The following is a 12,289-nucleotide window of genomic DNA, read 5'->3' on the forward strand; positions in this document are numbered from 1 at the left end:
AAAGACAAACACAGTCCAGTTATTTCATTTTTACTACTTCACATTTTCAGCAAACATATCAAGGTGCAAACAGGGTTTATTTCATATTAATATATTAACTGGATTTTTTTGGTCAAATAAATAGGGAATTCTCTTTAAATAACCATCTCCTCATTTCACAGCCAGTCCAAGGAGCAAATGAGAGCAAATCTGAGTGCATCCAGGGGCCATATCACTAACTAGGTGGGGAGCTTAAAGGGGGCAGGCTAGGGACTGCCTAAAGGTTGTGGTCAGCACGCAACTAGGCCAGGTCCCGGGGTCAGAGGCCTTTGTTCCAGCCCATCTAGCAGCCCCAAATGGCATGCTGGAATGGACATGTGTTCTCTAGTTCCAGAAACCCCTTCTAGATGGCAGAGAAAAGGCAAAAGGAAACAAATTTCAGGAACACTAGCAGGGAAGCAGAGGGCTCCCTACTTGAGCCTCAGCGTCCTGGTCCTGATGTTATCCACCCCTGGAAACTCATGTTAAAGCTCCAAGTCACACAGTGGTGGCAACAGAATGACCAAGGACAGGGCAGGGAAGGCAGGTGTGACTGGGGCTGGATGCTGGCTGGAAACGGAATGTGACCTGACAGTCTGGCGGAAGGTGCCCTCCACGGCTAGTATAGACCAGAGTGCAGGAACAAGAGCAGGGCTGACAGGGTCCTCAGGAGGGCCGGAGGCTGAGGATAAAGTGGCTACCAAAACAAGGGAGCTGGACTGCGGCAGAGGAGGTGGCCAGAGAGTTCCTCTGTGGGTAGAAAGCTACTAGAGCAAGACAGGAACGCGGGGGATGCTTGGCGCTCCTGAGGAGAGCCCCAGAGATACCGAGAGGGAAATACGCTGAACACGAGCACTGTGAGCTCTGGGCCAGTGTGGGAAGCTGAAGGCACAGCTCCGAGTCAAGGGGCCGCTCCCTTATGTCAATGCCAGTTCCTGGTGTTTTATAATCAAACCTGGAGGAAGAACAAGGCCTCCCCTCCATCACCCCCATCCCAGATTCGGCTCCAAGGGGAAGGGAAGGAAAGAGCAATGACAGGCAGAAGGCAGGGGGTGAGGGGTCTACTGGGTCTTCTTATCTTCTGGGGGGTAGTAGGGAGGTGGCGGAGGCTGGTTCTATGGAAAGAAGAAAGGAAAGATTACCATAAGAGGTTCAAAACAAGCCAAGGCCTTCCCCGCTCCTAAATCCCAGGCAACTGTGACCACCCTGCTCACCGTAGGCATATAGACATTGTGTGGGTTGCCCGGGTTGTAATAGGCACTGGCAGCTGCTTCTGCAGCCTTGGCTTCAGCTATGAAAGCAAACACATGAGGGATAAGCCTCCCAGTCTTCCAGGCACCCCTACTGCGGCTCTCAGCCCCATGACCCCCCGACCCCCACCCCATGCCGCTCAGGGCAGCTGGTGCTGGGACCAGGTCTATAATAAAACAGCATTCACATTTCCTCACAACCCCACTATGTTGTACTGTTACCATCTGCTTGTAGCTGAGAAAGCTGAGGTACAGAGGGAGACTTTCCTGGTCCCAGGGCACACAACTAGCTAAGAGCAGAGTGCTAGAATCTAGCTCTTTGCCCTGAGGCCATCGCACTGCCAGTCCCCATGGGATAGCCCTAGGCCAGGGGTCATTCACCAAGCTAGCCTCTGGCCGTTCTCGGACACTCTTTGTGCAGCCATGGGGGAGGACTGATCTCCCAGGGCTGCTTGAACAGCCCGGGGCCTCACCTGCAGGAGTAGAGGGGACATCAGGCCCACTGACTGGTGGTTCCATGGGGCCAGGGTAGGGTGGTGGTGGGGGCGGCACATAGCCCATGGCCCCATCCATCATGGGAGGTCCTGGATAGAACTCTGCTTGGCAAGAGAGGGACAGGAACCCAGTGAGAAGCCCAGTCCTCTCCAACTCCTGTTAGTCCTGAAGCAGGTCATAGAACAAGTCTCCCCTTTACACCACCCTGGCCTGGGTGGGGCTGGTTAGTGGGTGGGATGAGGGGTGGTCAGCAAAGGACACTCACCAGGTGGGAGTGGTGGGTAGGGGTAGCCAGGAGGGCAGGGGTACATTCCATTGGCGACTGGCGGGGGAAAGACATAGGCCCCGCTGGGCAGGTAGGAGTACCCATAGGCTCCAATGGGGGCTTCGCCTCGGGAGGCTATAAGTACAGGGGAAAGAGAAGTGAGTTTCTCAGGCCTTGGAGTTGGGGAGAGGGTGGCCCCACCCCTGTGAGGGGAGCTTCAGGATCCTAGGATGTGCCCAGCAGACACGCCTTATCCACTCCCCACCCACACTTATGTTAGCCTTGGTCAGAACGAGGTGAGGGGTCAGGATAGGGAGAGGTCAGAGCTGGGGAAGGAATTGATAGGGGATGGAGGGAAGGAGGAGGGCTCAGGGATGAAGTAAAGAGCGGGCCTGAGCAAGGCGGGGACAACGGGAGGATATCTGCTGTGCACATTTCTCAGTGGTTTACAATGGTCGTCTGAGGGCAGCGTAATTGCTGGCCATTTTGTTTTTATGAGGCCCTAGCAAAATGTTCTTGCGTCCACAGAGCTTCATCAACATGTCCCAGACCTGCTCCAGGCAGGGGAAAGCCAGCTGATAAGGCACAGGAGAGAGGGATGTTAATTAGAGGCTTCCTTCCTAACTTCCAGCCCTGGTCAGCCCAGGGCCCACAGACTTGTCTCTTGAGTGCTTAGAAACAAAACAAAATGTAAACTCAAATGGACAAAAACCACATACTTCACTGTGTCCTTGGTCCCTAATTTTTAGTCTTGATACCTTGAGATGCCACCTGTAGCATCCGCTGTCCAAACTCGATGGCGCCCCCTGCCGTAAAGGTCAATTTGTACGACGCAGAGCCTTCCCAGCCACCTAAGAAAGAGTGCAACAGTTCAGGAAAAGAACATAAATCACTCTGAAGAGATGGCTATTTGTCCTTCACAGGTTCATGTCCAATGTCCTGGAGGCCTGTGGGGATGTGGCCAGCTCTCCAGTGCCTCAATTTGATCAGGACTTGAACATCCCCACCAGCTGCCTCCACACCAGTGCTGTAGGCTGCATGCCTCCTGCCCATGACTGCTTGGAACTAGGGACTTTTCCTTCTTGGAACAAGCCTGTCTTCCTACTCAGCACTGAAAGTATATCTGCCCTAGGGCCTCCCACTCCCATTAAAGCAGCTTCCCAGGAGCAGATCCAGTTAACAACTGCTGACGGTCAAGTTCTGGGCAGAACTTAACCCGAGAGGGCTGAAGGATAGATCCCTGGCCCCTCTAGCCTGGCTTCTACCAAAGGGGAACTGTGAGCTCCTCAAGAACTGTAAGCCTGGTGTGTTTGGCGGGGTAGGTGAGTTGGACACAGAGCTCACTGGTGTCTGTGAAAGAGCCTGCCACCAAGCAGGACCTCCTGGGCATCACAGAGGGGCAGCTGGCTCCTCCTGGTTCCAGGGAAAGGCCCTTCCACACCTAAAATCTGAATCCATTCCCCAGCACATACATATTTTTACTTAGCATGCACGCATTTTGCTGATTTCACTCTCTACAAAGGTGATGTGAACTTCCATTTTATTTATTTATTTATTTTTGTATTTTTCCGGTTAGAATCGAGGAGGCAGGCAGACTCCCACATGCGCCCAACAAGGATCCACCCAGCATGCCCACCAGGGGGCAATGCTCTGCCCATCTGGGACGTTGCTCCATTGCAGCCAGAGCCATTCTAGTGCCTGAGGAGGAGGCCATGGAGCCGTCCTCAGCGCCTGGGCTAACTTTGCTCCAATGGAGACTTGGCTGCGGGAGGGGAAGAGAGAGGTAGAGGGAAAGAAGAGGGGGAGGGGTGGAGAAGCAGATGGGCGCTTCTCCTGTGTGCCCTGGCCGGGAATCAAACCCGGGACTTCCACACGCTGGGCTGATGCTCTATCGCTGAGCCAACCGGCCAGGGCTTGAACTGCCATTTTTTAATTTTAGAAGCTGATTCAGAGCCAGGAAGAGGATAGGCTAAGATGATAAGGGACCAAAGAGGACATCTCCAAGGCAACAATCAGAGGCGCTCCAGAGCACCTCTCTGAAAACCGCATCCATGTCCCTAAGCCCCCCCGTCACCCACCTCCTGCCTCTGCTTTCACTGTTCCCTTGATGTAGTTTGCACCAAACACAGGTTGCTTGATCTCACAGTCCTTCATCAGATAAAATGGCATCATGAAGGACTGCATGGCATCCTTCCCCTTGGACAGAAAGATGACCTGCGACAAGAGAAGACGAGAACCATCACCAGCCAAACCATGGCCCACTGGGCCATCACTTCCCGTGTGTGATGAGTCCACACCAGCACTGGGCAGGCAGCTCAAGTCCGAGTCCAGCAGCCACGGAACTCTGCACCAGCTGCTCTTGAAGAGAGCTTTTAAGAAAAGTCCTGACATGGAGAGACTGGACACATGTATTCATAGGACAAATGTGACACTCACAGACAGCATGTGAGGATTTAAGTGGTGGTGAGGAGATAGCAGACGCGGTACAGAAGTGACAGGGCCTGCAAAGCTAGGGCAGAGAGACAGGGGCAAGGCAGGGAAGGATTCCTGAAGGGAGAGGTCTAGCCTGAGCTCTGCAGAACTGCGAGTGAAGGAGTGGCGGGGATGGTAAAGCCTAGGACAAGGTGACTGTTGTAACCTTTCCTCAGACTCACTGTCCAAACAGCAAGAGGGATGGGGGGTATCAACTTATTGTTCCACTTAGTTGTGGACTCATGGGTTGCTTCTCATATGTGCCCTGACCAGGGACTGAATCCCCAACTTTGGCGCATGGGAACGATGCTCTATCCACTGAGCAACCCACCAGGGCCCAAACAGCGAGTCTTACATCCGTGCTTGGAGAATCTTGTTTCAAACTCACAACTTCGGTGCCTAAAGATGCCATATGAACCACCAGAAATGGGGTTTGAGCCTCTCCTTTCTCCACTAAATTCTGGTGACTAATACTTGAAGATATGCTCCTCTTTTAACCATTTAAGTCTAACTTTTGGGTAACTACAGACTCTTATAGTTATCCACCTGTATTTCTCTGGAAGTCTCTCAGTATTTGCCTGGGTAACTTGCAGGCAGAGCATATTGTGCAGTTTGGCATTTCTTACTCTGCAGGGTTTTGCCGGGCTCTCTGCCCAGTGCAGAGGCTGCGGCCATGCTAGTAGAATCTTGTTTACCACATTTATCACTCTAGATGTGCAAAAGCCTCCTAGGCTGCTCTTATAGAAATCAAAATAATAATAGCATCTCTCCTCCAGGCCTAGGTCATTCCAGCAGCTGCATCCAGATACAGAGATTTTTAGCAACAGCTCTAGAACCTGCATGGACTCACTGCCCTGCGGTCAATTTAGCTGCCCAAATAGCCTGGTGGTTCTAGAACCCAGAGGCATGTGGCAGAAAAACACATGGAGTGAGGAACTAACATTCACCTCGTTCAGAGGCCAGTAGACTCATAAGCTGAGGCTGACCTAAGACTCACAACAGTCTGCAGGAGCCAAAAGCCTCCAAACCAACCCTCGTGCTATGCAACTCACCCGGTAAGGGGTAAGGTAGACAGTGCCTTTCTTGGTTCCTTTGAAGGCCTCTGGAACATTCTTCATGTCACTGAATGTAAGTTCCACCTGGTCATAGGACATGAGGATGCTATGATGAGAAAGAGAAAAGGCCCTGATGAGACAATCTGCAGCCATGATCTGTTACCCCAGGGACTGGACCCTTCTGGTAAGCAGGTACCCGGGATGTCATCTGTAACAGTTTCAACACTGCTGCAAGGAAACCATTACTATAGTGATGGAAGAGACGACCAAGTTGAGGTTCCACAGAATTTCCCCAAACCTGTCATAGAGCCCAAGTGGCCAGCACAACAGCAGAGCCCCAGGGCTCTGGTGACACCACTATCCATCAAATCGGGTTAGATTATCTGAGTTAACTCTATTCTGAGGCTTTATGATAGGTTTTGTTTTTGTTGGTTTATTTTTTTTAAGTGTTCTTTTTTTATTTTATTTTATTTATTCATTTTTAGAGAAGAGAGAGACAGAGAGGGAGAAAGAGGAGAGAGAGACAGAGAGAGAGAAGGGGGAGGAGCTGGAAGCATCAACTCCCATATGTGCCTTGATCAGGCAAGCCCAAGGTTTTGAACTGGCGACATCAGCATTTCCAGGTAGACGCTTTATCCACTGCGCCACCACAGGTCAGTGTTGGTTTATTTTTTTAATCTTAACATACAAACATTCTAAGACATGACTACACATTACAAAAGGGCTGACTTCAGGGTGCCTTTAAACCTGGGGTACTCAAGCTGAGTCTGCAGGGACGTCATTCTCTGAAGCCCTTGAGATAATCCTGTATGCGCGTTATTCTGGGAAAAGCTATACCTTTCATCACTCTCAAAGGGATTCATGACTTGAAAAGGTTCACTATTTTACACATGAAATTTTATTATAATTATTTTTAGTGAGAAAAATTTTTGTTTTTTTTTTTCAAATAAAAAATGGAAGCCCACCTGACCTGTGGTGGTGCAGTGGATAAAGTGTCGACCTGGAATGCTGAGGTCACTGGTTCAAAACCCTGGGCTTGCCCAGTCAAGGCACATATGGGAGTTGATGCTTCCTGCTCCTCCCCCTTCTCTTTCTCTCTCTCTCTCTTTCTCCCCCCTTCTCTAAAATTAATAAATAAAATCTTAAAAAAAAAAAAAAAAAATGGAAGCCCTCACCAGGTAACTCAGTTGGTTAGACTCTAAGAGCATCATTCCAATAACGCCAAGGTTGTGGGTTCAATCCCTGCTCAAGGAACATATAAGAATCAACCAATGAGTGCATAAATAAGTGGAACAACATTTCTCTCTCCCTAAAATCAATTTAAAAATATCAAAAATGAAAATGTATATTATTTTTTAATTCATTTTGGAGGTGGGGGGAGATCAATTTGTTTTTCCATCTATTTGTGCATTCATTGGTTGATTCTTGTATGTGCCCAGACAGGAGATCAAGCCCATAACCTAGGTGTATCAAATGGCACTCTAATCAACTGAGCTACCTGGCCAGGGCTTTCCACATGAAATTTTAAACACTAATTTAAACTTTAAAGAAATGTTTTTTAATTTATTTATTGATTTGAGAGAGAGGAAGGAAGAGAGAGAGAAAGAGACAGAAACACCAATCTGTTTCTTTATGTGCCCTACCCAGGTACTGAACCAGCAAGCTCTGTGTATTAGGATGATGCTCCAACCATCTAAGCTATCCAGCCAGACTTTAAACACTAATTTAGATTTAAATTATTGCATATACAATTTTTTCAGAAATGAGACTGAGGCATTTTCTGAAATAAAGCACACCACTATTTAGCAGCACTGACCCCTAAGCCAGGTAGGAGGCCTAAGAGGACAGATACTGGTACATTGTCTCAGACAAGTCTCACTGAGAGAACAAGAAAATCAGTCCTGGAAGATGTTTCCAAATGGCATCAAAAATGTTTGTTAGGCCAGGGACTGGCTCACACACAGAGGCTACAAAATGGAAGCATGTGAGGTTTCTCTGATTATAAAATAACAAGGTTGGTCTAATTTCATGTGGTCCCATTTGTCCTCTTTTTCCTCCCAAATATCACAACTTTCTTCACTGGAGATAGGTAAGAGGGAAAATGACTGGTACCAGCAAAGAGAAGTACAGCTCAGAGAAAAGAGGTCATTACCAGGAACAGGATGGTCTGGCAAACTGTGAGCAGGTAAGATGGAGGGAAAATCAGCATTCTAAGGTCATAGGACTCTAGGCATTCTCCTCTGACGCATCAAACATTCTCCGGTGACAGGCCCTTGGCTGGGTGTTGGCCCTGTTTAGCTGGTGGCTACAAGGCTCTGATCCCACTAAGTCTCTTCTGGGAACTCAGGTTCCTCCTAAGCTCCTTCTGTCTTCAAGAAGAGCTTCAGGCTCAGCATAGATCAACCAGGGATGCCTGGTCTGATCCCTTCTTTCTTTCTAATTGATTTTTTGAGGGGAGAGAGAGAGAAAGAGAGAGAGAAACATTAATTTGTTGTTCCAATTGTGTTTGTGATTTTTTTTCTTATTTATTTTAGTGAGGGGAGAGAGAGACAAAAAGAGAGAGAGAAGGGAGGTAGGAGCAGGAATCATCAACTCTCATATGTACTTTGACCAGGCAAGCCCAGGGGTTTGAACCGGCAACCTCAGCATTCCAGGTTGAGGTTTTATCCACTATGCCACCACAGGGCAGGCTATGATTCCTTTTTGTGTGTGAGAGAGAGAGACAGGGAGAGGAACAGATAGGGAAAGACAGACAGGAAGGGAAAGAGATAAGCATCAATTCTTCCTTGCAGCACCTTAGTTGCTCACTGATTGATTTCTCCTATGTGCCTTGATGGGGGTGTGGGTAGGGGGGTGGGAGGGTGTCTAAGGCAGAGCAGTGATCCCTTGCTTAAGCCAGTGAGCCTGCGCTCAAGCCGGCGATGCTGGGGTTTCGAACCTGGGTCCTCTGTGTCTCCATATGACACTCTATCCACTGCACCACTGCCTGGTCAGGCAGTGTTTATGATTCTTGTATATGCCCTGACCCAGGCTTGAACCCAACCACAATATGCAACCTTGTTAATACCCAACTTTGGCATATCAGACATTCTAACCAACTGAACTATCCCGCCCTCTCCTGGCTAATCTAGTCTTAATGCCCAAAGAGCAAGGAGACAGAGAAGCCATCCAAGGAACCCAGACATTAGAGGAGAGGCAGAATTAACAAGGGGGTTGTGGCCCCGGCCGGTTGGCTCAGTGGTAGAGCGTCGGCCTGGCGTGCAAGGGGTCCCGGGTTCGATTCCCGGCCAGGGCACACAGGAGAAGCGCCCATCTGCTTCTCCACCCCTCCCCCTCTCCTTCCTCTCTCTCTCTTCCCCTTAAGCAGCGAGGCTCCATTGGAGCAAAGATGGCCCGGGCACTGGGGATGGCTCCTTGGCCTCTGCCCCAGGCGCTAGAGTGGCTCTGGTAGCAACAGAGCGACGCCCCTGAGGGGCAGAGCGTCGCCCCCTGGTGGGCGTGCCGGGTGGATCCCCCGTCGGGCTCATGCAGGAGTCTGTCTGACTGTCTCTCCCCGTTTCCAGCTTCGGAAAAAAACACACACACACACACACAAAAAAAACAAAACAAGGGGGCTGTTAGAAAAATTTTGAAATTGGGAGATCGCTGCTTTGGGAAGTTACCTATGCCAACAGGTATTCAAGAAAAAGAGGCAAAAACAGGCCTTTATAAGAATGGACCACATGCCAAGAGATGTGTTAAGACACTTGACAAACGTTTTCTATTTATTTTACCTCTTGCCTGTTTGAGCAGTTCTGGAATATACTGGTAGTTTCACCTCTAGTATTTATTTTGGAGTCAAGATTCCTTTCCTGCAATTCTATCTGTTCCTTACAGCTCGGTGACCTCAGGCAAGTTACCTAATCTACCTGAGCCTAAGTTTCGCTACATGTAAAACGTGTATAGCCCCGGCTGGATAGTTTGGATGGCTGGCACATCGTCCTGAAGTGCAGAGGCTGCAGGTTCCATCTTCAGTCAGGGCACATACAGGAAAAGACCAATGTTCCTGTCTCTTTCTCTCCCTTTATCTCTCTAAAAATCAATAAGATAAACACTAAAAAAAAGAAACAGTAAAATGTGTATGATAACGTATTAAATAAAGTACAAGGGCAGTCACTGACACGTAGCTAACATAGTAAACAGTCAATAAATCGCAATTATTTTTGTGTGAGGCGCTTTTCATCACTTACAAGCCACCGATTCCCCATTCAGCCGCCCTGCCCCCATCCCACAGCTGATCATGAATTCCGTTCCCTCCCCCGCGACCCACCCACCTTCCTCCAGCCCCGCCCCCAACCGTTACCGACCCACCACACCGCACCCCATCAGTTTCCCCTGCTTGCAGTTTTATTCTCCACTGCCCACACTCTTGACGCCCTCCCTTTGGTCCTCCAGGTTCCTTCCGCAGTATTTTCACCTCTCCGTGTTGTTGACGAGCACTCCGCCACCCTCCGAGTGATTCTTGTTGAGCGCCATAATCTCTCGGAAAGGGGTCCCGAGACTCGTAACGCAGTGCGCTTGCGCCCCTCTCTGGCCCGCCCTCTGTGGCGTCGTTTGTATTTAGAGTCAGCCAATCATAGCTCTTGAGTTGAGGCTGGCCCAACCACTTGATTCCGAGTGTCACGTGGTAAGAGTTTACTCCCTCTCCCTCCTAGTTTCGCCTGCATCACAAACAAGTTGAAGACTACAATCCCATAAGGCAGTGCTCTCTCAACCTCTCCGTATGCTAATGAGGGTGTATTCTGGAATTATAGTTTTCCAAACCATAGGGCTGAATTGACTCACTACTTTGCATAACTAATGTCCGGTGCACTCCCCGTGTAGTCCCTCAGAGGGATGGGAATAAACAGTTGGGATCATCACCAGGGAAATTAATTGTGAAAACGAAACACAGAATGGGGACTGTAACCTTAACCTGGTGTGTGAGGTGCTACCCAGTCACCTAACATGCATCTTCATTCTTTCTGCAAACATTGTGAAGCATTTACTATGTGACTTTACCCCTGACTTGGGTACATATGTGAGTGCAAGACCAAGTCTCTGTTCCAGGACTTGTTGGACTGACTGACTGGCTGGCAGAGAAGTCAGGGAAAACTGCCATCCTCTTCATAACATCAAAACCAGACCCTCAGTGGTGGGCGGTAAGAATCTCCCTATTACCCCTCACCAAATTCATTGCCTTGTGCAATACGCCCCCACCTCACCGCTGCCTCCACCACAGCAGGCCTCCAGGTGGCGCTGTTCCCTCTAGAATGTTCTAGCTTTGCATTCTGTTCCAGCTCGTCCTGTAAGGTCCTTACTGGAAGATTTCAACAAGACTGAACGAAATTAAATAACCAATGATTGCGGCCCTGGCCAGTTGGCTCAGCGGTGGAGCGTTGCCCTGGCGTGCGGGGGACCCGGGTTTGATTCCCGGCCAGGGCACATAGGAAAAGCTCCCATTTGCTTCTCCACCACCCTCTCTGTTTCTCTCTTCCCCTCCTGCGCAGCCAGGGCTCCATTGGAGCAAGGATGGCCCGGGCACTGGGGATGGCTCCTTGGCCTCTGCCCCAGGCGCTAGAGTGGCTCTGGTCTCAGCAGAGCTTCGCCCCTGGTGGGCGTGCCGGGTGGATCCCGGTGGGGTGCATGCGGAAGTCTGTCTGACTGTCTCTCCCTGTTTCCAGCTTCAGAGGAATACAGGAAAAAAAAAACTAAAAAAAAAAAACCAATGAATGCATAAATAAATAGAATAACAAATTGATATCCTTTCTCTTCTCTCTCTCAAAAAAATAAAAACAATTGAACGAAATGAGGCACAATGTGGGTGGGGCCTGCAGCTTACAAAAGAGCTGACTCATTTTAGCTTGTGACTCAGCACTGGGTGGCTGGCACTGGGCATCTGTAGTTAGGTTAACTCCTCCACCTCCAACAACTTTAAGGGGGAATGTGACTGTCTCACTGCCCACGTGGAGGTGCTAGTGCATCATTAATCTTGAGAGTGCAGAGTTTCATTTGAGGCAAATGTGATTTCCTGACACATAGTAGCCAACCTCAGGATCCCTCTACTTGACATTTTCTTAGAGACAGGAAGGGAGAGAGATGAGAAGCATCAACTCATAGTTGTATCACTTGGGTAGAGACGTTCTGCATAGGTGTGCTTTGCCCCTAGCTCAGGGGTCAGGAACCTTTTTGGCTGAGAGAGCTGTGAACGCCACATATTTTAAAATGTAGTTTCCTGAGAGTCATACAATATGTTTACCACTAAATACAAGTAAATGTGTGCATTTTATGTAAGACCAACACTTTTAAAGTACAATAAGTCTCTGAATTCTTTTTAAAAACATTATTATGCCGTTGCTAACCAATGTTGAATGAAGTACTTCTTACTATTAATGCGACTTCTGGTGCTACATGGTTTTGCTGATGGTTTTGTAGTCTGGTTGATAGGTGGTGAGGTTAAGCTTCATGCAGGCATTGAGACTTCCATCCATTAAACGTGATCGTAGGTTGGTCTTAACATTCTTTAGATGTGAGAAAGACTACTCACATGCATACATAGAGCCAAACATTGTCCGTATAGCAATACTCACATGCTGCAGTGTGTGGTGTGTGATGGGAAGTGCGTTCCAAGTTTTGACAATCAGTTGGTCTGCAGGTTGAAGTTTATTCATTTCTCCCCACTTGTGTTTGCTCGCCAACTCTGCTTGCTGTCATGC

The 12,289-nt window shown here is 49.0% G+C and overlaps 1 protein-coding gene across 2 annotated transcripts; it reads right to left on the reverse strand.

Annotated features, from left to right (window-relative positions):
• Positions 1-14: 14 nt before the first annotated feature.
• WBP2 (WW domain binding protein 2) lies at positions 15-10,135 on the reverse strand. Of its 2 annotated transcripts, XM_066235179.1 has the most exons (8): positions 10,012-10,135; positions 5,553-5,661; positions 4,107-4,242; positions 2,787-2,879; positions 2,029-2,163; positions 1,742-1,864; positions 1,233-1,309; positions 15-1,133 (listed from the first exon to the last, which is right to left on the reverse strand). In XM_066235179.1, the coding sequence occupies exons 1-8, from the start codon at positions 10,068-10,070 to the stop codon at positions 1,080-1,082; spliced, it is 786 nt and encodes a 261-aa protein (XP_066091276.1). In that variant the 5' UTR covers positions 10,071-10,135; the 3' UTR covers positions 15-1,079. The 2 variants fall into 2 exon arrangements, with proteins under 2 accessions (XP_066091276.1, XP_066091277.1); XM_066235180.1 differs by lacking the exon at positions 2,029-2,163.
• Between the last annotated feature and the right edge of the window lie 2,154 nt (positions 10,136-12,289).

This window comes from Saccopteryx bilineata, chromosome 6, assembly GCF_036850765.1.
Source record: "Saccopteryx bilineata isolate mSacBil1 chromosome 6, mSacBil1_pri_phased_curated, whole genome shotgun sequence".
NCBI lineage: Eukaryota > Metazoa > Chordata > Mammalia > Chiroptera > Emballonuridae > Saccopteryx > Saccopteryx bilineata.

Excerpts from the sequence above, each read along its gene's own strand:
- WBP2 (XM_066235179.1), bottom strand. The coding sequence starts at position 10,070 with ATGGCGCTCAACAAGAATCACTCGGAGGGTGGCGGAGTGCTCGTCAAC. Across the intron at positions 2,880-4,106 it reads AGTGAAAGCAGAGGCAGGAG|GTGGCTGGGAAGGCTCTGCG; the intron begins GTGGGTGACGGG and ends ACTCTTTCTTAG. Across the intron at positions 1,310-1,741 it reads TGTCCCCTCTACTCCTGCAG|CTGAAGCCAAGGCTGCAGAA; the intron begins GTGAGGCCCCGG and ends TTGCTTTCATAG.